Source organism: Sander lucioperca, chromosome 5, assembly GCF_008315115.2.
Source record: "Sander lucioperca isolate FBNREF2018 chromosome 5, SLUC_FBN_1.2, whole genome shotgun sequence".
Classification (NCBI taxonomy): domain Eukaryota; kingdom Metazoa; phylum Chordata; class Actinopteri; order Perciformes; family Percidae; genus Sander; species Sander lucioperca.
In genome coordinates, this window is record NC_050177.1 from 31,982,305 (window position 1) to 32,006,696 (window position 24,392).

General features: G+C 42.0%; 4 protein-coding genes and 1 long non-coding RNA gene across 5 annotated transcripts in view; 1 reads left to right on the top strand and 4 right to left on the bottom strand.

Annotated features, from left to right (window-relative positions):
• LOC116038066 (NACHT, LRR and PYD domains-containing protein 3-like) overlaps positions 1-24,392 on the bottom strand; it is a 1,733,742-nt gene that overhangs the window by 797,207 nt on the left and 912,143 nt on the right. The window lies entirely within an intron of this gene.
• The window catches only part of LOC116034665 (NACHT, LRR and PYD domains-containing protein 12-like), a 575,637-nt gene that overhangs the window by 266,943 nt on the left and 284,302 nt on the right, over positions 1-24,392 (bottom strand). The gene's annotated exons all lie outside the window — the stretch shown is intronic.
• The window catches only part of LOC116040282 (zinc finger protein 436-like), a 188,047-nt gene that overhangs the window by 68,847 nt on the left and 94,808 nt on the right, over positions 1-24,392 (bottom strand). The gene's annotated exons all lie outside the window — the stretch shown is intronic.
• On the top strand, positions 101-18,208 carry LOC118495142. Its single transcript, XR_004897462.1, has 3 exons — positions 101-202; positions 7,839-7,842; positions 18,197-18,208. It is a non-coding gene; the product is annotated as an uncharacterized LOC118495142 (long non-coding RNA).
• LOC118495126 (NLR family CARD domain-containing protein 3-like) lies at positions 14,968-23,876 on the bottom strand. The gene is made up of 5 exons (XM_036001629.1): positions 22,602-23,876; positions 22,307-22,480; positions 21,690-21,863; positions 19,052-19,098; positions 14,968-15,813 (listed from the first exon to the last, which is right to left on the bottom strand). The coding sequence occupies exons 1-5, from the start codon at positions 23,366-23,368 to the stop codon at positions 15,278-15,280; spliced, it is 1,698 nt and encodes a 565-aa protein (XP_035857522.1). The 5' UTR covers positions 23,369-23,876; the 3' UTR covers positions 14,968-15,277.

A 24,392-nucleotide genomic window follows, 5' to 3' on the forward strand; every position in this document is an offset into this window, starting at 1 on the left:
ATTGTGTAGACCTAGAAGGAGACTGACATTTGGATATTCACTTCTGCTTTGATGAGATGAGTTTGTTTAGATATGATTAAGTTTCTAAACACATGGAGACCTGGGGCCTGTTGCACAAAAGTAGAATGAAGAAATCCAGGATAACTGAAAAAGCGCAGCTTGACTTAGTGTGATCCGCTCGTCGCGGCTTAATCGGTTGCACGTTTGTCGAGCCAGGATGAGAAGGTGAAGCTATGTCAGCCAGGTGTAGATAGCTGGGATAAGTGCACGTCCACGGCTTTCTTAAATAGACCACAGCATCGATCACAGATTTACTGATGCAGAGATGGAGAAGACGCGTGCGGCATATGTTTAACCTGCTGAGCATCAGCTGTTAATGGAAAGTTACGAGGAGGTGAAGCATATAATATGCAAAAAGGGAAATACGGCTGTTGTTATCAGACAGAGAGAAAAAGCCTGGCAGACAATAGCGGACCGGATTTAAAAAGATCTACTTACTAGTCACTCCACATTTTTACAAAGTTGTACACTCTGTTTTAATAGCTTTAATATGCTTGTTTTAAGTGTTGGTTTATTGCTGTATCTGTTGTTATCTGCTAAATGTGCTGGTTTTACTGTAAAGTGTCTTTGAGTAGCCTGTAAAGCACTATATGAATAAAATGTATTATTATTATTATTTGGCCTACTTTGCCTTAAAAGTGAGCAGAGGGATTAATGTTCCTCAGGACATTTACCCTAAGGACTAGGCTTAATTTCAAACCCTTATTCATAATGAGAGAATATGTTTTACAACCATATGCACCAATCTCTATAAGCTATGATTCTAAATATCTTTCTACAATTAATGTTAATACAGAACAATCATGACTGGACAAAAACTAGAAAAAGAAGTAGTCTAAGTGACTTCAATACACACTGTAAGCATATCTGTAAAACTATGTAGCCTATTATTATTATTCATGTTTTTTTTTCTCACTCCCAAGCTCCAAGATGACAAGTGACAGCACCAAAATAAAAAAGAAGAAGCTTGGTGGCGTTCCAACACATTCTCACACTCATCTGGTAAAATACGGACGTTTGGTCAGGTGCCATTGTCGTCGTTATTGACGCTAAAAGTCTCCTTTAGAGTCCGCTGCACGGTGTGGGAGGATCCCCCTGCCTCCCCCCGACTCTCCACGTTACACGGGGCAAATTTCACGGGGAGAGCAGCGGAGGAAAAGCCCATTTCCTCCGCATTGTCCCACTTTATCTCCGGTGCCAGTGCAACCATTTCTTACCATCTAAAGAACTGCAATAGTAGGATTTAAAGCAAACTCGTGACAGCAATAGTTACAAGTAATGCATGTTAATAAAATAAAGCGAACACATTCAGAAGACAACGGAATAACTGTTAAATTGTTTATTTCGGATCAGAGCGGCAGCTGATTGAACTCATCAGACTCCAGAGGCCTACACTACGAAGCGAGATTTGGCGTTAACGAGCTAACTTCAGGTTCAACCCAGGGTTTTCTGTACTACGAAGGTGGATCACTTGTGATCGGGTTCAATCGCCGTGGTAACTTATGCTGAACGCCTAACCTGGTCGGGAGCAGGTTAAGTTGGAGATTAGAGATCAACCGGTATAAAAGCACCGCCCACTGACCAATCAATACTCGACTGATAACGGCGTCACCGTTCTTAGAAGATCAGCTGGAGCTCGGTGGGCGGAGAGAGAGAGATGTGCGCTCATAAAAGTTAAAACATTTAGAGACCGACAACCCCGTTAACATTCCCTGATGGGTATTTTTATGAAAGATATAGATTTTCAGCGGAGGGAATTACATAGCCTATAGGCTATTTGTCGGCTTCTTCAGCCATGTGTTGCCAATGCGCACATCGGTTTGAATTATGTTTTTATGTTTTTTTATTTTCTCTCACGATCGCGTACCACTGCTGGGGTTGCAACTGAAATAAAAGCCTAAAGCAACGACAGTTTATGGAAAGCAAAAGTGTAATTATATATGGTCAGATCTTGTGCCTGACTGATGGGGAAGTGACCAGTTTAGTCTAATGTATTGTAGTGGGTGTACTGTATATTGGCCAGAATCTGCCTTTGAGGGAGGAGGGGGGCATATCATAGTGGGGGGGTCTGGGTGTCCTCCCCCAGGGAAGTTTTAAGCATCAACGTCTTCATTTCCTGCATTCCGATACACTTTTATGCACCAATTTATGGTGAAATACCTCCATTGAGCCTATGTGAAGAAAAAAGCACAGATGACAATTCAAAATATATCAAATGGAAAGTATGTTGTTACGTGTCATTGGGCATTTTTAAGTGAGTAGGCCTATATGGAAATCCTGCAGCTTACTATCACGTAGACTACACCACTGGATATTGATAAGCTAAACGTTGTGATTTACGCATAACAGCGTCGGCTTCTTTGCCAGCTTTCCTTCCTGCGTTTTGCCTGTAAAACCGTGTCTGTGTTCTTCATATTTATGTAGAATTATAGTTTGCTCTTCTTATGTAAAATATGCAGCTCTGGTAGATGTTTGTGATTGGTCGTGCTGAGCAAACACCGCCTCTTTTATGTGAACGCGCGCACCGCTGGATTGGAAAAACCTGGGTTGATTGAACTAGTTGATAACCAGCGTCGTGACACAGGTTATGCGGGACCGCGGTTGTTAGGTTAGGTGAAGCCGGATCACTGAAAGAAATCCAGGACATGTTGATCTGGATTCGTAGTACAGCTCTCTGGATTAATCTTAGCCTGGCTGCTAGCTAGCTGCAAAGAATACATCTCCATGGTTACTTGGCTGGGTTTAATTCAACCTGCTTTTGTGCAACCAAGTCAAAGCTAAATTCATCCAGGATAACCTGAATATCCTGGTTTAATCCCTATTCCTGGTTTTGTGCAACAGCCCCCAGACATTTCCAGACTTGATTTCATTCTCAGTGTGAGGAACAAAAGGAACACGGTTATGACAACAACAACAAGTCCCTTAGGAGATGAAATGGTTCAGCTTACCACCAGGAGAACTCGGAGCTCCTCTGCTCTCTCCAAGAGTAGTCGCTGTCTCATTCACCGAGCAGCACCACACGCTGCAGGCTGCAGCCTAGTGGTTGGGTGCGCCGCTCTAATTTACCCGTGTAGAACGTTGCGTCGCACATTAGTTCCGCTTTTGGCGCTCGCGTGTAAAACCATAATACATTCATCATTTTTGATTTGGTCAGCACGGGGGGGGCGACATGCCTCCGTGTAGAACCGCCACTGTTAAGGGACTGGGACATTCTACCAGAAACGTACAGTATCTGTCCTGGAATTGTTACAGTGAATAAAACTTGTATAATCCAAAACGGACAAAAAAAAATACTAAATGGGTGATTTCTGTGAGTTGTGCTTTAAAGTAATATGTAATATTAGGTCCTTGGATGTTTTATTCTTAATTAAAAACAAATCCTGAAAAATGGTCTGTCCTCAGCAAAATTTTAACAGATAAAAAGTGTGTAATACGCCTTTAAGGTTATGACTCAGAGGACGTGACATCATTTGACTGATAAAGGGTGACTTTTTCTCAATCACTGTTATGATTTAAAGCTTGTTTTTGCATGTTTTTTGGGGAGGACGAGCTAAAGGGTCATGCGCTGTCACACTAAAATATCCTAGAAAACAATCAAAGTTTTGCAAAACCAAAACATGTCTAAAAAGGTTACTGAAATGCCTTGCTTACAAGCTAACAGTTTTGATGCTAGGAAGCTAGCATGCTGAGTAATGGCAGTGAAAATGGCCGACTGTCAGGCCCCGTCACATCAGGCCCTGTCACGGCTGGTCACGGCCCTGTGTGACAGTATTTTATATATCATATTATATTATATTGGCTGTACATGACCATGTTAGTCTCATAACATGTACATTAAAATAATAATAATTCCAAATAGGAATACTTACTAAAACTTAATTAAAGAACATAAAACAGAGATTTTCCTGCATCAACAAAATCCATAAAGTCGTTCTGTCACGTCACGGTCAGTCCTAAAACACAACACATTATGATATAAAAATGGACTATATAAGAAATTATTCATGAATTAATCTCTTTAAATGTGTACATGAAGGCGGGGGTATATATATCCACTATTGCATATTTGTAAAAATCTGGGATATAAAGGAAGATTTTTTACAATCGTATGAGTAGCTGGTGGTTATTCTGTGCTTACCATCCACTGAAATTAACCACAAAGTCACATATTTCTTATATGAGTTACAGAACCATGTCAGATACAATCAGGGACATGTGATCAATAAGAAAATGCTATTTGTATCAAAGAAAGTCATAAGGAAACCTTTCTAACATTTAGAAATTTGTCTGTGACAGGGCCTGACATTTTAGGGGGTGAAAATGTCTTTTATTCAGGCATAAAAACATGCTGAGATGGCACGATATGTGTTTCTCATATCTTAATACTGTCTATGTTTAAAACTCACTAATAAACTACACAACTATCCCGCCACCAGCTCGAGAGAACAGTGAAGCAACGAGACTTCCGGTTTCCTCCAAGTCAGGGATTTTCAGATTAAAAGTTTAAAATGAAAGAAGGCCTCCACCTGGAGGTCAGGAGGGGAACTACAGATACACATTCAGTTAATGAATCAGGTAGTGGTGGACTGGAACTGAGTACATTTACTCAAGAACTGTAATTAACTCGAGGTACTTGTACTTTACTTGAGTATTAAATCATGTACAGCACTTAAATAATTAATAAGCAATTTGTAAGTATGAAGAGAAATAACTAAATATAATGTAAGCATTTAAATGTATGTTTCCACCCGACTCCATTTAAATAAAATAGCAATTTCATGATTATTAAACACATTTCATTTATAGTCAATAGAAAAATAAAAAATATATATCAATAACAATCACCACTCTGGTTTGGTTCAAATAAACTCTTAATTCACCCATTTACATGTGGAGATATGCTGGCTCTATACACGCTAAAAGTCCTTGTAGGAGCCATACATTGGGTTTGATTAGTCTTTTATTATCTTTCCTCCTTTTTGCGCTGTTGTGTATGTGCATGCACATAGTGACGTCGTTGGTTACTGTGGGTGTCACCAGGGGAGTGGTGTCTGTATTAGTGCGTGTGTGTGTTCACCTGGGTGGGTTAGCGGGTTGTTTGGATGATTGCTGCAGGGTGAGCACGTGGAGAAACTTTCTGTTGACCGTCACCATCGTTGTCTCCTGTTACTGCATTGTCTGAGGTATCTTTGCACGGCTTATGAAATGCATCAATTCAAGTAAGTGCTGTTTCTTGCTAAGCTTGTGAAATGGATCAATAAAGACATCCCATCAAGTGCAATGGTTCATTGTGACGCGTCTGCAGTGTAAACCCACGTCTTAGCCTGCTGCGGCGTTTGGATTAGTTTCTAAATTTATATGCCGCAATATTTTGTCAACAGAAATTTCGCTTTGTTGAAGTGCGGAAACGTTTTGTCGGGATAACACTGGATGTTTGAAATCGCTTCCAAAGTTATAACTTGTAATCGTTAGACGTGAACGCTCATTGGACTCACGTAAAGCCCATTCATTCATAAATTTGCTGTTATGATGCTTATTCGATCGTCACAGTCGCCTCAGTTGAAAGGTACACGCTTATAAACATTGTGCATTGTTTGTCAATGACGGATTGTATTCCCTGCTAGGCTCAGCGGTACTTTCGCATAAGGTGATAGTACTGTTTGTTTGTTTTGGTTCGTGCGTCAAGCGGGTGAAGCATTGCGCTTGGGAGTGCCGCCGGAGTTCTGGTTCTAAGACGGTTAGTCTGGTTTGAGACTATCGGTATTGAAGTACATAAATACCCACCGCTAGTATGCACTGAAGACTAGGGTTGAGTTTAGCTTAGCCTCTGTGGAAGTTAGGGGGAATCAAAGACATGCATTGTACTTCTTTCACGTGGAAACACAAGTTATAAAAAGGACGCTGTGTTTAGTGTCATTAGCAGATATTTTTGTGATTGTTGGATTATTTTGTAAATTAAAAATGGAGTTAAATGATACCAGGTCAGTTGAAAAAAGACAAATAACACTTACATCCAAGGCTTTTGAATATAAATTGGAAAAGCTCCAAGAAGAACGGCAAGTAAAAATAAGAAAGGTTAAGAAAATTAAAGACCTAATGCAAAGTGCTGATAATGCTGAAAAAATACAGTCATGTCTTGTAAATATATCGAGCTTGTTTAAAGAAGCAAGTCATCTTCATGGTGTTGTGGTTCCTATGCTTCCACTTGAAGAACAAGAAAAACAAAATGCTTGGTTTGGCATTGTTGAAGAACATAAAATTGCCCTTGTGAAAGAGAGAAATAAATGGCTGCTGGATGTGCCATACACATCAGAAGAGGGCGTTGTCGCATCATGTTTAGGATCAGTTTCCAATGATGAGGCACGTATATTTAAAATTGTGGAAAATGCAGTAGAAGACGACATTAGACCAAGTGATAGTGTTTCTAATGTGTCAGTGAGGTCAAAGAAATGCAGCACAGTGGTGAGTAAATCTATGTCCAGTACATCATCAGCTAGAATAAAGGCTGAGGCGGAGACTGCTGCTCTTATGGCTCGGCAAAGGCTGCTGAGTCAGAAGCACGCCTTGGAGGAGCAGCAGGAACTGTTGAGGAAAAAAAAGGGAGGAGCTGGAACTGGACATGGAGCTGGCAGCATCTATGGCTAAAGTGAGTGTGTTCAAGGCTTCAGAAGGATCTCGTATGTCTAACGTCTCTGTGAAATCAGATGGGATGAACTCCTATTTGGAAAGAGGGAAAAGAACACAGTTAAGGCATGAAGCTGCAACATTTGTGCCTGAGTTCAACACTCAACCATCGGCTGCAGAGGCTGGAGGGGAAGCTTTGCTTTCAGGTTATGCTGCTGTGAGGCCCAAGACACACAACAAAATTGAGTGGCCTGCTGCTGTGACCCGGGCCGGTCCGTCCACTTTGATTACTCTGCCCGCTGCTGCGACTGGGGTTGGTATGTCCACTCTGCCAGAATGTGCTTTTCATCCACCAGTTACTTACCTTCAGCCAGAAGCTGCACCTGTAACGGTGAACAATTCTGATCAGCGTTTTCTCACAGTTTTGGAAAGGCAAAATCAAATTACATTGTTATTGGTTGGACAACAGTCACTTTTTCTCTTACCTAAGCGAGACCTACAAGTTTTTGACGGAGATCCACTGCAGTATCAAACCTTCATAAGAGGATTTGAACACAACATTGAAGGAAGAACACAAAGTCAGAAGGACTGTTTGTATTACCTCGAACAGTATACAAGAGGTCAGCCCAGGGATTTAATCCAAAGCTGTCAACATCTGCCTCCATCACATGGATACACTAAGGCAAAGTCATTATTTCAGGAGCATTTTGGCGATCCATTCAAAGTAGCCTCTGCCTACATGGATAAGGTGCTTTTATGGCCGATGGTTAAAGCTGAAGATATCAATACTTTAAGGGCCTACAGTTTATTGTTGCAGGAATGTTGCAACTCTATGGGTGCTGCCGTAAGTGACCTGAATGTGTCTACAAATATGCAAACCATCGTGAAAAAGCTGCCCTATAAGCTGCGGGATCATTGGAGAAGTGTGGCCTGCGATATTCAGGAGAAGTTTCGTCGAAGAGCTACATTTTCGGACATTGTGGAGTTTGTTGAGAGGCAAGTCAAGATAGCAAGTGACCCTCTTTTTGGAAATATACAAGATACACCTGCGACAGGAAGAAAGGAATTAACAATGGTCAAGTCTCACTCTCAAACTAGCTCAAAGGCTAGAGGCAGTAGTTTTGCCACTACTGTAACACCTGCTGAGAAGAAAGTGGAGTCTGGGAACAAAATGGAGAAGAACTCATTAGTGAAAGTTTGTTTGTTTTATGGAGCTGGACATTCGTTAGATGTTTGCCTTCTTTTGGATAAAAGGACACAAGATGAAAAATTGTCTTTTTTGAAGGAGAACCGTATGTGCTTTGGATGCCTGTGCGTTGGGCACATGAGTAAAGATTGCAGAAAACGGTTAATATGTAGAGTATATAATTATAAGCACCCCACATTGTTGCATTTCTACCCCAAAGCAAAACAACAAGGTTCGACTCAGGCCAATGGTGGCTTGGAATTGGCCAGAGCAGGCGCTGTGGTGTCTGTTCAGTCCAGTGGCTTGACTGGGGCCGGTAAGCAGGACTGTACGCTTTCTATTTTGCCTGTTCAGGTGAAATCCAAAAGGGGACAAGAGATCTTGGTCACGTATGCGTTTCTGGATCCGTGAAGTACCGCCTCATTTTGTACAGAGTGTTGGGTACTCGTAGGTGTACAGATTCAATTATTGGCATATTATCAAAGATGTTTATCAATATTAATAAAGTTATGAATATGGTTATTAATAACTTTATCAAATCAACAAACAATGAAAACGGGGCACCACCCTGAAACTTCAGGGGCCAATATTGAACTGTGGAATAGTCTCATTTGTCAGTGGAAGGGTGAAATCCGAGCACTGACCTGTGTTTAACCAGCAATTAATACAATAATACACAAATAATCACAAACAACTGCTAATTAAAGTATAGTAGAATTTATTAACTTCAAAATTATCAATGGCCAATCAATAATCCTTTGATTAATTAAAACCAATATACGTTTCTTTTAAGTACAACAAAACAAAGCAAAAACAAACCAGCATGTGGGGAGACCCTCTGTGTGTGTGTGTGTGTGTGTGTGTGTGTGTGTGTGTGTGTGTGTGTGTGTGTGTGTGTGTGAGAGAGTGAGTGTGACTCGCTGTTTGGCTAGCTGTTCACCTTAGCGCGTGTGTGTAACTAGCTATGTGTTCATATATGTGTGTGTGTGAGAGAAAGGTTAGAGAAGTAGGAAAGAAAGATATATATATATATACTTGGATCTAACAGTACCTAAAACTCCTCAGCAGTGGGAGAAGCAGAAAGTAGCATTTACAGCCCGAACAAGCTAGCTACATATTTAACACAACATATCAACAATGCACCGTGATCAGAGTACATTCACAGAATAGATTTGACTCAGCGGTCACAATCCTAGATTAATACATTACATGCGCAGCAGTAGCGCTGTATTAATCAGATCACATTAATGGTAACACAAAGTAGCAGCAATAACAAATTACTCATTAATAAAACACACTATTTATCTCTGTCCAGACGTAAGCCTTCTTACTGTGTGTTCAGTCCGTTTGTCCGTAGGTTTCCACGAAAGAAACAGGGGTCCGTGTCTGCTCGTCAGCAGATCAGAGGAAGCTTTCCTTCCAAAAAGAGCAGAAGGAAGAGAGCTAGAGTCGACTTGAGAAGAAGAACGTTGTTTCCTTCTCCTTCTAGAGAACGTGTTGTTCTCTCTGCAGTTTTGAAACACGATGTGTGTTACAGAATCCAGTAGTGTTCTTCCAGAACACCGAGAGATAAATCCACTTTCACCAGAAAGTGGAAGTTTTGGCACAAGCTTGCGTGCTTCCTGCAGCAACGGGGTTGCTATGAAAGACTGAGATTTCTGTGTGTCATGCTGTAGTGACCAAAGTCACAGGGCAAAAGACGAGAAGTGGGGGGGTGAAGAGGTTATTTATAGGTCAGGCCACCAGACCTGGCTCTCTGCTGTTTTTAGGTTCCCTCTAAACGAATGGGAAGGCACCCAGTTCTTGGAGGTGAGAAAACCTTCCTGTAGCCCCTCCCTCCGGCCATTTTGTAATTTTCTTATCTCCTTTTCTTCATTTAGGAGTTTGGAGCAAGGGATGTGGACTCTACCGTAGGCCAAGATCCTTTGTCTGAAAGACCACATGGTCTCTGGGTCTTTGGTCTTTGAGTCACATGTTGGCTGAAAACACTTTGCTTGAAAAAGATAATGTTTAACCTCCTCGACGGTCCCAACAAGAGCGACTCATGAACCGGCTCAATCTTACGGGAAAGAAGCTGGGGATCCTCCTTAGAACTATGGGACAGGAGAAAGTGGTGGACAGTTATAAGTTGTCAGACTTGGAAGTCGCCGGGTTGGATACGGATAGCTTTTGTGACCTGCCTGAGATTTTTACTCAAAGGAGCATGCCTGTTCATAGAGGTAACATTCCACGCTCAAAAGACCTCCAAAGATGGCTGCACCTGAGACACATACAAATACCAGAGATCGATGCTGATGTGGACCTTCTGATCGGCACTAATATCCCTCAAGCTCTGGAGCCGTGGGAGGTGGTTTGTGCAGTTAACGGGGGACCTTATGCAATTAAGACCATTCTGGGTTGGACTGTGAATGGCCCACTCCGAGGAAATTGTCGGATCAATGATCAGTGTTTGCAGCCCGACATCACAGTCAATCGGATCTCAGTGGCGAGGCTTGATGAGCTCTGGGAGAAACAGCTGAAGGTGGATTTTCCTGAAACTTTGCAGGATGAACAACCTGGTCTGTCAAGGGAGGACAAGCGCTTCATTGAGTCAGTCTCAGAGTCTGCCAAGCTCATTGATGTCATTACAGTATTGGGTTGCCGGTAAGGCAAAGATACCTCAAAATGCCAAACAATAAGACAGTTGTAGAACAGCGTGCATTGAGTCTCAAAAGGCGTTTGAATAAAGATCTGTCTTTTTGCTCCGATTACATAACTTTCATGTCCGAGATGCTGACTAATGGTTACGCAGAGAGAGTTACAACTGAGCAGCTGGCCCGTTGTGATGTAAGAGTGTGGTATATACCCCATCATGGGGTGTATCATCCTAAAAAGAAAGAAACTGCGGGTAGTCTTTGATTGTGGGGTCACGTTTCAGGGGACATCTTTGAACTCACACCTTCTTCAAGGATCAGATCTAACAAATTTGTTAGTGGGAGTCCTCATGAGATTCCGCAAAGAACCTGTGGTACTCATGGCAGATATTGAGGCCATGTTTCATCAGGTCAGGGTGCCAGCTGAAGACTCTGACTTTTTGAGATTCCTGTGGTGGCCTGATGGAGATTGCAGTCAGGAGCTAATGGAGTACAGAATGATGGTGCATCTGTTCGGTGCTACTTCCTCCCCTAGTTGTGCCTGTTTCGCCCTGAGGAAGTGTGCTGAAGACAATCGAAAGTGCTTCAGTCCTATGGCAATTAACACTGTCCTGCACCATTTCTATGTCGATGATTGTTTGGTGTCTGTTGGCTCTGAAGAGGAAGCAGTATCTTTATGTCGAGAGCTTGGTGCCTTGTGTGCTAAAGGCGGTTTTAAGCTCACGAAATGGATTAGTCACCGACGCACTGTCCTCGCTACTATCCCTCAGGAGGAGCGGGCCAAAGAGGTGAAAGATCTTGATTTGGATAGTGATGCTTTGCCTGTAGAGCGTGCACCCACTCACAAGAAGAGGAATCTTGTCCGTGACTAGTTCGATTTACGACCCTCTTGTTTTTTTGGCACCTGTTGTTTTGTCCGCCAAGAAAATCCTCCAAGACCTTTGCAGGAGACGTAACCTTGAAAATTGGAAGGTCAGTAGGTGCTTAAAACCTGTGGATTGTGGTCATCTTGTTTATGCTCAGCTCCACCACTTTGCAGACGCAAGTGAGGAAGGGTTTGGGACTGTGACTTACCTGTTGCTCCATGATGATAGCGGGTGAACTCACAGTGCATTCATAATGCGAAAGGCGCGAGTAGCTCCTCTAAAACTTGTCACCATTCCCCGTATGGAGCTGACTGCCGCAGTGGTGGCTAGCAGGATGGACAAGTTGAGGAGGAAGGAGCTGTACATGGATCTCCAAGAGTCAGTCTTTTGGACGGACAGCACTTCTGTTTTGAAATACATAAAAAACGAGAAATCTAGATTCAAAATCTTCATAGAAAACAGAGTGTCTGAAATATTGAAAATGTCTAACATATCCCAGTGGAGGTATGTGAATACGTCAACCAACCCTGCGGATCTAGCTTCCAGAGGTGTTAAAGTTCAGTCTTTGCTAAAGACTGGTGCATGGCTCTGTGGTCCTGACTTTCTTCTTAAGCCTGAGAGCAGGTGGCCCAAAAACCCTGAGACTCTGGAAGACCCTCTTGTTGTAGACCCGGAGGTCAAGGCTGTGGTGGTGAATGCTGCTCAAATTGAGCATGTCAGTCCAGTGGAGAAGCTCATTGATTACTTTTCCTCATGGTTCCGTCTTAAAAGGGCTGTTGGTTGGCTTCTCAAGTTTAAGACCTTGCTTTTGTCCCGGGTGCAACATCGCAAGTTGCTGAGAGAAACCCTTTCTGGATCGGACCTTTGTGCTGAGCAGCTGGAGAAAGAGCTACACGTCAAGATGGAAGGTGTTAAGGCTCAAGTGCCAAAGGATGTTCTGTCCATGGAGGATATGGTTGCAGCGGAATTAGATATTATCCGTTTTTGTCAAAAAATAACTGGCCAACTTGAAGAAAGGAGAGTGTGTAAGGAGGACGAGTTACCTCTACAAGCTTAACCCGATCCTGGATGGTGATCTCATTAGGGTTGGAGGACGGCTTAGTAGAGCAGCTATGCCAGTTGAAGCAAAGCATCCAGTTATACTGGCTAAAGATCAACACGTTTCCAATCTTATTCTCTGTCATGTACACCAAGAAACAGGCCATGGTGGACGAAACCATATGCTTTCTCATTTGTGTCAGAAATATTGGATTCCTGGTGCCTGTGCTGCTATTAGAAAGGTTTGGTCTAAGTGTGTCATCTGTTGTAGATTGTCTGCTTCACCTGGACATCAGAAAATGGCTGACCTTCCTCACAACAGAATAACTCCTGATGAGCCTCCTTTCAGTCGAGTTGGTTTGAACTGCTTTGGACCGTTTGAGGTTAAACGTGGAAGAGCTGTGGTCAAGAGGTATGGGCTCATTTTTACATGCTTGGCGATGCGAGCCATACACCTTGAAGTTCTTTCATCTTTGGACACAGACTCCTTCATCAATGGTTTTAGAAGGTTTGTGGCGAGACGTGGTCAAGTCCTGGAAATCCATTCGGATAATGGTACTAACTTTGTGGGCGCTGAACGTGAATTGAGGGAGGCCATTGAGAATTTGAACCACAACCTCATAAATGACGTGCTGTTACAAAAGAGTGTGAAATGGGTTTTCAATCCCCCAGCAGCATCACACCATGGAGGTGTTTGGGAAAGGTTGATCCGGTCAGTCCGTAAAGTGCTAAACTCTATTTTGAAGACTCAGACTCTGGACGAAGAAAGCTTGGCGACGGTGTTTTGCGAGGCTGAGGCGATTGTTAATGGCCGTCCAATAACAAAAGCGTCAACAGACCCTCAAGACTTGGAGGCGTTGACTCCTAACCATCTACTTCTGCTTAAGTCGCAGCCGTTGTTGCCACCAGGATTGTTCGAGAAGGAGGATGTTTACGCTCGTCGTTGCTGGAAACAAGTGCAGTATATGTCGGATTTGTTCTGGAAGCGCTGGGTGAAGGAGTACCTTCCTGGACTTCAGGAGCGCCAGAAGTGGAATGCTGCTAAAAGAAACTTTGTTTCAGGAGATCTCATCGTGTTGGTGGATGATATGGCCCCTCGCAATACTTGGATTACAGGAAGAATTGTGGATACTGTTCCGGACAAAAATGGACTGGTGCGAGGTGTACGGATTAAAACTAAAACCAGTTATCTGAACCGCCCAATAACTAAAGTCTGCCTTCTGCAGGAAGCAGAGGGGCAGTGAAGATCTTTGGATACATCGGACATGAACATTGACATTAAAGGACTTTCAGAGGACTAAAAGTTCACTTTGCATGTTGATTGATCTCTGTCTCCCACAAGGTGATTATGGTGGTCAATTATTACTATGGAATAATTTGGGGCCGGAATGTAGGAGCCATACATTGGGTTTGATTAGTCTTTTATTATCTTTCCTCCTTTTTTCGCTGTTGTGTATGTGCATGCGCATAGTGACGTCGTTGGTTACTGTGGGTGTCACCAGGGGTGTGGTGTCTGTATTAGTGCGTGTGTGTGTTCACCTGGGTGGGTTAGCGGGGTGTTTGGATGATTGCTGCAGGGTGAGCACGTGGAGAAACTTTCTGTTGACCGTCACCATCGTTGTCTCCTGTTACTGCATTGTCTGAGGTATCTTTGCACGGCTTATGAAATGCATCAATTCAAGTAAGTGCTGTTTCTTGCTAAGCTTGTGAAATGGATCAATAAAGACATCCCATCAAGTGCAATGGTTTAGCGTGACGTGTCTTCAGTGTAAACCCACATGTCTTAGCCTGCTGTGGCGTTTGGATTAGTTTCTAAATTTATATGCCTGATTATTTACATGGCGTCTGGTGGGTTTGGTGATGGTGATTTCGGGGCTGTTTCTTGTTAAACTAAAAGGATCTTACTCTTTACCTAAAAGGTCTATCTCTGTAGGGATCCTTTCCATAATGTTGTCAGACTCTTAGAATAATAATCTGAGTCTGTCAGCAGCAACAACAGAACTTTTAGTGGATGGAAACTTTACCTTTTAATTAGGAGTTTAAACACAGACACAACAGGAAGAATAAATCCATCAAATCAAGTCACAAATAATCAGCATGTGGCCTTGTTTTATTTCATTCATTTTGCATTTAATTGTTCCACATTCCCAGACATTTCAAACAATTCAATCATTGAGGTTATTCTACAGGTCAGATGAATAAATCAGCTGTTTACTATCTGACCTGGTCTGTTTCCTGCTGCTCCATCATTCTTTAGTGTCTGCTGGAAACAGTTAGCTTTCTATTTTCTGACTTTGTATGACATCATCAGTGTCTCTGCTTTCAGTCTGAACAGACCTCAACAGATTTAAAACCACATTCAGTAACAGAAAATACAAACAGGGAATATAAAATGTCAGAAGAAGATTATTAAATGAAAAGTTCACATCTCTCTCTCTCTCTCTCTGATGTTCAAGAGAATTTTGAGTCAACTGATGAATGAAATCATGATATGATCAAATGAACAAATGATCTCCCTCAAGATGAAACGTAGATATTTTATTAAAAGCATTTGGAAACATTAGACTATATGATGATTGTTTATAGAAACATTTGTTTTCCAAATTTTAAATATATTACAATATGATTCAAAATATAAAGGACATAATAGTAACCAATAACAGTTGATTATTTTTAGATGTTACATATCATGAAGTGTTTTTAGTCAACAGTTCAAATGTTGATAATCCCAGAGATGAAATCAGATGAATGTTTTTGTGTTTGAGTCTCAGATCTGCTTCACAGTGCAGAGTGTGTGTGATGGTGAACAGACTGAACTTTGATTTCAGCAGCTGATCTTCAGTCAGTGTTTCTGTCCACAGGAGAGACTCTCAGTCCTGCAGAGGACACAGAGACACTGAGGAACCAGGCCAGAGCGCAAACCCAGGATAAAGAGGTTGAGTGAATGTGGTGTTGAAGGTGTAGAGGTGGATCAATGAGTCAGAGGAGACTCTGTAGAAGGACAGAGAGCCAGCAGGAACATCCACATACACTGCTACTCTGTTAGAAGAGGGGGAGGTGGTGATGAATGTGTGTTTCTTATTGTGCCAGACAGAGTAACCACGTTCATTAGAGCACTGCAGTCTCCAGGAATGATCATTCTTTCCAAACACACAGTCTTCACTGTCTCCTTTCCTTCTGATTCCTCTGTAACTCACTGATATATGAACCTTTCCTCTCCACTCGACCTCCCAGTAACAGCGACCAGTCAGACCATTTCTACACAGCAGCTGAGGCCAGTAGTCAAATCTCTCTGGATGATCAGGATATGACTGATCCTCCTCCACACATGTCACCTTCCTGTTGTTGTCAGACAGTTTGAGGTATCCGTGTACTGTGTTTGTGTCCAGTTCCAGTTCACAGACATCTGATGGAGAGAACAAGACACAATACAGCTGCAGGTTATCATCTGATGATTTATTAACAACTTTACTGACAATAACTGAAAGAAAATCATTCAAACGTTCATTTCATATTCAGCTGTGAGTGATGTTTAACAATCCAGTTCTAACAACATGAACAGTTAGTGAACATGAGAGTCAACATGTCAACAATGTTCAGCTTCTTGTCCTCGTGTTGACCCGATGATGACAGCTGATGATCCAAATCTAGAAACATGAACTGAATAAAGTCTCACTAATAAAACTGTCCCATCTTCTTCTATTGCAGCACAAAGCAGCTCTGAACCACCTGCTTTCTAAAACTGCTATTAGCTGATGTTCACTTTATAGAAATACCAGTTTATGTATGAAAAATGAGTATTTATGGTATGTTTGCGTCTGTGTCGTATATCTGATACCAGGTCTCCCATCAGGGAGGTCAACGTCAAGGTCAAGGTAATTTTATTTCATACCCGCAGGTAAAATAGTTTTGCAGATAAAAAGAAGAATTCGGTCATCCACATAAAAGACATAAGAACATACAGCTATTTCACGTACAAATTTACAAGTAAACAAATAGACATCATAACAGACTGCGCCATAGCACATACATATCCTCTATCCATATTAACTGTCAAGTACTAAAACTTCTCTCTTATTATTTAAGAATTCAATTGCAGCTGGAACAAAAGTATTCTTATAGCGTCTTGTTTTCCATCTCAAAGCCGCAAACCGGCGACCAGACGGAAGTAACTTAAAATCATTCCTTAAGGGATGCGACCGATCACTCAAGACAGCACTTGCTTTCCTGTACAGCTGATTTGTGTAAATATTTCCTAAGTTCCTTTGATTTAATCCTATTATCTTACTTGCCCATCTTACAATTTGGTTTAAGGAGTTTCTGTTATTCACTGACAGGCTTCCATACCACACCACTATGGAAAATGACATAAAACAAAGTCAACATATGTCTGTCAATGTGAAATTTGGCAAGTTTCCTAAGGCAACTCAAACGTTGATGACCCTTTTTACAGACCATATCACAATTCAACTCAAATGACAGTTTTGAATCTATCACTGTACCAAGATATTTATAACTCTCCACCTGATCCACAGCCTGTCCTTTAATAATCGTAGTGACGTGATCAACAGCGCGTGTTCTAAAATCAATTATCATATCTTTCGTTTTGGTAGTGTTTAACTTTAGATAGGAATCATCGCACCAGGTCACAAAATCCTCCACAACTGGACCATGGCCAGACTCATCCCCTTGTAGCAGACTCACTATCACTGTATCATCAGCAAACTTAATTAGTATCCTATTTTCGTATACACTTTGACACATGTTAGTATACAAAATGTATAGTAAGGGCGAAAGAACACAGCCTTGTGGTGATCCTGTGGAAAAAAATAATACGTCTGAAAAGCTACTAATATTTACTTTTACCCTCTGCATTCTATTAGTTAAAAAATCCAGTAACCATCCCACTAAATTGTGGTTCAACTTATGATACTGGAGGAACTGGAAGATAAATCTACCTCAACTCACTTTATTCACCTTTTAAACATCTTTGTGACATTAATTATGCCGTGTTGTGTTTATGAACTGTGAGTTTTTTCAACACTTATTTATTAAAAACATCCAGAGAAGAAAACTGAAGGCTACTTGAACAAAACAACTTATGTCTGAATTAAAAAATAAAGAAACAAAGTTAGCTTTCTGTTGGCTCGACTGCTGATTAATGTATTTATGTATTTATTAGTTCTGTTGGATCAGCGTGTTCAGTTTGTTCTGTTTGTGGATTTTAAATTAATTCATTAAATCCTAACATCTTTCCAGCCACAAAAACAGAAACTTATCTCATAAGAGAAATTTATCTTCGTACTTCAGGCAAGAAAATCTAAAAATCAAGTGTAGGGACCTACACAAATACTGTTAAATAAATATAAATAAAGAGTTTATTTTATACAGTTAACTACATGAATAAATGGTGTTTCATTTCATAAGTGGGTAAATACAATGAATAATACATTTCCCATAATCCTTTGTTTTGAAGTGAAGTGTGATGTATTTTCAGTGGAGTAATCTAAGTGAATTATTTTCTGTATAGCTCCACTCCTAGCCAATCAGATGACTTTGTTGGGGAGTAGAAAAGAAAGGAGGAAGTCAGAGAGGACATGTAGAGCACGTTGGAGGGAGAAACATGCAGTCAGCAGAGGAGAGAAAAACTAACTTTAATGTCCAGCTGACTGATGTTTGGAGACTGATGGACTTTTAAAGTTTTGGCACAAGTATCATTTTTACAGCTAACAGTCGTGTTCAACTCTCAGTTTGGTAACTTGTTATCCGTAGTTTGAAGTGAAGTTCAGGCAGGTTAGCTGTGTTTTTGTTTTCACTAGCTTTGGAAAAGTGTTAACTGTTGACGTTTAAGCTAGCGCCGCCGTGAGGGACAGTCAGCTGTAAACACCAGCCGCAGCTTTCACCGAGGGCTGCACTATAATGAGAAAATATCTGATAACCTTGTTAAATATAATTGTTAACAATATAATTACGAAAAATAAAATAATAATTAACTATTTCCCCATTTCCTGTCTGTTTCTTAATTCTCAACCGTACAAAGTAGTGTTTCAGACAGACGGTGAATACAGGTATATGCAGACAGACAGTATGAGAAAAATAAAGTGTATTTTTTAACATTAATGGGGCATTCACACCACAAAGAGGCGCTTTCAAGAGCAGTTAAACGCAGCTTAATTTCACAGAGAGAGAGAAAGAAAAGAGACGAGCGAGACATAGCGAGTGCTTTGTTGTTGAAGGAAACACTCAGCTGTTCCACAAACTCCCGGGCAGTTCAGAGCTTGTGTTTGGTGTTTTAAAACTTTCTTGTGGCAGAGATAGAGGCAGTGATGTTTCCTGTTTCCTGTACAGGACTCTCACACCAGCTCAAACCACACTGACAAGTCTGATCTCTGGATACATGATTGGCCAGTGTGAGTTAAGTAGTTCCACAATGGAAGCACCGTGCTATTGTTTCTTGATTATTTCTTTATAGTTTGCTATTATCTATATAATAACATCCACTGGTAAGCGCTCACGATGCTGTTCAGTAAAACATTGAAATAATAAGTAACCTCATCTAATATTATACTTCCAGTGCCAGGAAGGGGTTAAACTAGTGTAACATGCAGCTGAGTTCTCTTAGAGCAAACTTAAAACACACTCACACTTCCTCAGACCAGGTCTCAGTCTTTGCGGTCCACCATGGTCCACCCTGCAGGAAGAAACAAAGTAACAATCAACTTCATACTCCAGGGCTGTGGATAATTGCAAATTCTAACCATCATAGTCAGGGCCGGCCCTGTACATCTGGGGGCCCTTTGTTGTATTTGCCGGTCAAATCCGAGGCCATTTAGTGAAGGCACGGCGTGGACACAGGCAGCGGCAGCGGAGGGCAGTGGGTTTCGCTCTGTATGTAGGTCACCGTTGTTGCCAGTGTTAGATCAAGCAAACATCATTTTTTATTTTTTATTTTTATTTAACCTTTATTTATCCTGGTAAGTTGATTGAGAACAAATTTGCAGCGACGACCTGTCACATACACATTCATACCTGGAAACTGCCCAGTACAACCACAGTCTGATCTGCTGGCCACTGAGCAGCTCCACTGGAGCCGTTGGAGGTTAAAGGCCTTGCTCAAGGGCACCTCAGTGGTGGTAATGAGGAAGGGACAAGCGCTGCTCTTTCACTTTCCCCACCCAGATTTTTATCCTGTCGATCTGGAACTGACGACCAGGGCCGTACTGGGACTGAAATTCAGCCCGGGACTTTAAGATGGCGAGGTCTTGCCCTTGCTGCACGAGCAGAAGGATTTTTTTGCAGTTATTTTAATTCTAATAGTGTTTTTATGGTATAAAGAGAATCAGATTACGCTGAAGACCTTCAAGAAACTTTAGGATGACACCTGCCTCCTCAGGTTGTATAAGCAACCAACCAGGTCAGCAAAACCTAATCTCGAACACATAAGTCACAGTATACTGCTAACTACCAGCATGTCATGTGCACAGGCAGTTGGATTGATAAAATAGTTACAAATACTCACACTCATATACTCAAAAACTACAATGCAGTCCCATAAAATAGAGATTTGTGTGTGTGTGTCCTTACTTTCTCAGCTTGGCTCTCTGGCTCAGCTTCACCTGTGTTGGACCCTGCCTCTGTCTTTACTGGTTGTACTGCATGAGAAGAACGTCATTATATCTTTTTCTATCTATGCATAATATGATTGCCTACCCAGCCCTGGACACTGCCCCTATACCTGTCACTGTTTTTATACTGGTTCCATTCTCCTCCTCCTGCTCTTCTTTCTCTTGCTGCTCTCCTTCCTCCTGCTCCTCCTCCTTCTCTCCCTCCTCATCAATATGACTGCAGGGGTCATCCACAACCTGTCCCTCTCCATCACTGACCTTAACAGCTAATATACATACAGAGATAGAGATTCCTTGCTTATAGAAGGATGTTGTTTGTGTGTGGTGACACACTGCAAACTGCTGTTTATAATATATAATATATCTCTAAATATGTAAGGGATACATGGCTATAACATGATAAAAGCACATGTTTATTACGTGGCTACCTACTTACCAAATAAATCAATAATTTGACACAAAGTATTGATTAAAAAAGGAGTTTATTGTTTTAAAAAACAATTGTAAAAGAAAATAGTTCTGTCTCTACGGTTAGAATCCTGCGTGTCCATGGCAACGCTCTGCTTTGAGCGGACTGTTATCAAGCAATAACAGACCGCATTCATGGCACAAAACTAATACAACCGTTTTTATAGAAAACCGCCTCGCTCTACATTATCCCTTATATAATATATATGCCTATATTTAAATGCAAATATAAATCATTTTAGTGTATAATAAACACATCACTAATCGTGCACCTGTCCTGTCCATGCTGCTGGGTCCTCCTTCCTCATCTGTAACGTTACCTCCTGCCACAGCACCCTTGTCACGGAAAAGGTCTGTTAATTTTGGCATTTAGCTGCCTCTTGTGCCAACATTTTTTTCTTTCTCATTCTTATTTTTTCGGCCCCACCCATTTCTTTCTCTTCTTTTCACCATTTTTTAACATCCGTCTCTGTTGCATTCATACAAATCCAAACCTGACTGAAAGTAAACTGTTTTAACTTTTTTCGGCGCCTTAAGATTGAGCCAATCGGATGTCAGGAAAAACGAGGATCAGTCCAAGTTAGGAGGGGCCGCTCGTATCCCCCCTCAAGATTTAAAGTATTGGTTTGGCCCGGTCTGAAACACACACAGACACAGCGCTCCACTGCAGCTGAACGGCCGGCCAGGTCGGTCGCGTATGAAAGAAAAAAAAAGAAAAAAAACGTATTGACCACCGGCCGGTTCGGCCTGAAATGGACCGGCCGTTCGGGATTGTTCCCGGTATTCCCGATGGCCAATCCGCCCGTGCTGACGAACTCCCGGTCACAAGCTCGCTTCTTTAACCTCGATGATCATGATCTCTATGCCCTGCTGACAGACTGACAGGCTGGAGGTTGTTTGGGAGGGGAAAAAAGATAAATATGTTTGGTTCATTTTTCCAAATTAAATTAATTATTTTGTTAGAGAGAAAGTAAGCTACCGAAAAAGGCACTCGTGGGTACTGGTACCGAATTTCAGCTACCTATATCAGTACAAACTTTGACTAGGAAAAGCAAGTACTTAATTTGAATGTACGTTGCTTAAAGTGATAAGTGAGTTGATTAAATCTTATTTTGTTAATGCCAATTGAATCGTTCCAGACCTCTGAACTTCAATAAAAATCAGATAGTACGTGTCTGTCCGTCCATACCTGAGAGTGTCCAGTCTCCAGTTTGGATCCTTAAGTCCAGCTGACAACAGCTTCACTCCTGAGTCTCCTGGATGATTGTAGCTCAGGTCCAGCTCTCTCAGATGGGAGGGGTTGAAACTCAGAGCTGAGGCCAGAGAAGTACAGCCTTCGTCTGAGATCAGACACCCTGAGAGACTAAATACACACACACACACACACATACACACACACACACACACACACACACACACACACACACACACACACACACACATATATGCAAGCGTGCACACACACACACACACACACACACACACACAAACACACACACACACATATATGCAAGCGTGCGCACACACATGCAAGCGCACACACATGCGCACACACACAGGTCATGCTAGTCATTCACATTTGTCCACCGTTGTCCCCAACTAAGAATTTACTTAAGAAAAAAGTGCTTTTGGTATCCTTTAAACCACCAGTGCTCATGGAAGGAAATTAAGTTCAAGGAGAAGAGGAAGAGTTATGACCAAAGAAGTCATAAAAAAAACATCCAGGCACTCAAGGTTGGTTACAAAAAATACAGGAATTGTTGTTGATGTTGAAAATTGTTACTTAGGTCCTAACTGAACACCAACCTGAGAGTTTCCAGTCTGCAGTTTGGACTCTTCATTCCAGGAGACATCAGCTCCACTCCTGAATCCTGCAGGTCGTTGTTACTCAGATCCAGCTCTCTCAGACTAGAGGACTGGGAGCTGACAACTGAGGACAGAGCTTCACAGCTTCTCTCTGACAGGTTACAAGCACTTAACCTGAAGAGAAATCAGCAATACATAGAAAGACTATTACACCATTTATTTTCAATAAATAATATAATATTATATATATAATATAAATAATTTTTATTTAATCTGGATAGTTATGTACACGTACAGAGCTTTGTTGGAGGCTTTGACCACTGGCAGCAGCCTCAGAAGAGCCTCCTCCGAAGCAGAGTATTTCTTCAGGTCAAACACGTCAAGATCTTTTTCTGATGATAGTAAGATGAAGACCAGAGCTGACCACTGAGCAGGAGACAGTTTATCTGTGGAGAGACTTCCTGAACTCAGGGACTGTTGAATCTCCTCCACTAGAGAACCATCATTCAGTTCATTCAGACAGTGGAACAGATTGATGCTTCTCTCTGCAGACAGATCCTCACTAATCTTCATCTTGATGTACTCGACTGTTTTCTGATTGGTCTGTGAGCTACTTACTGTCTGTTTCATCAGACCTTGTAGGAGAGTCTGATTGGTCTGCAGTGAAAGACCCAGGAGGAAGCGGAGGAACAAGTCCAGGTGTCCATTTGGACTCTCTAAGGCCTTGTCCACAGCACTCTGGTAGAACTGTGAAGATCCATCTTCTCTGGTTTCAGTCTTCTGGGATGTTGATTCTTCTTCTACCAGCAGGTTGACTTCAGAGTTGATGAATGTCAGATGGACATGAAGAGCAGCCAGGAACTCCTGAACACTCAGATGGACGAAGCAGAACACCGTGTCCTGGTACAGTCCTCTCTCCTCTTTAAAGATCTGTGTGAACACTCCTGAGTACACTGAGGCTTCTCTGATATCGATGCCACACTCTGTCAGGTCTGATTCATAGAAGATCAAGTTGCCTTTCTGCAGCTGCTCAAAAGCCAGTTTTCTCAGAGACTCAATCATCTTCCTGGTCTCTGGACTCCAGTGTTGATCTATCTCAGATTTTCCATGATATTGATGTTCTTCAGTTTGGACTGAACCACCAGGAAGTGGATGTACATCTCAGTCAGGGTCTTGGGCAGCTCTCCTCCCCCTATGGTTTTCAACACCTCGTCCAGAACTGTAGCAGTGATCCAGCAGAAGACTGGGATGTGGCACATGATGTGGAGACTTCGTGATTTATTAATGTAGGAGTAGATTTGGCTGGCCTGCTCCTCATCTCTGAATCTCTTACTGAAGTACTCCTCCTTCTGTGGGTTGGTGAATCCTCTGATCTCTGTCACCATGTCAACACACTCAGCAGGGATCTGATTGGCTGCTGCAGGTCGTGTGGTTATCCAGAGGCGAGCAGAGGGAAGCAGTTTCCCCTTGATGAGGTTCGTCAGCAGCACATCCACTGAGGTGGACTCTGTAACATCAGTCAGGATCTCAGTGTTGTGGAAGTCCAGAGGAAGTCGACACTCATCCAGACCGTCAAGATGAACACAACCTGCTCTTCAAACCTGCAGATTCCTGCTTCTTTGGTTTCACTGAAGAAGCGCTCAACAAGTTCCACCAAGCTGTACTTTTTCTCTTTTAGCACATTCAGCTCTCTGAAAGTGAATGGAAATATGAACTGGATGTCCTGGTTGGACTTGCCTTCAGCCAGTCCAGAGTGAACTTCTGTGTTAAGACTGTTTTCCCGATGCCAGCCACTCCCTTTGTCATCACTCTTCTGATTGGTTCATCTCTTCCAGGTGGAGGTTTAAAGATGTCTTCTTGTCTGATTATTGTTTCTGGTCTGTTTGGTTTTCTGGATGTTATTTCAATCTGTCTGACCTCATGTTCTTCATTGACCTTTAAAGTTCCTCCATCGATGATGTAGATCTCTGTGAACATCTTATTTAGAAGTGTTGGGTTTCCTGCTTTAGCAATCCCCTCAAACACACACTGGAACTTCTTCTCCAGGTGGACTTGAATTTGGGGCGGGATACTGCAACACGAGTTT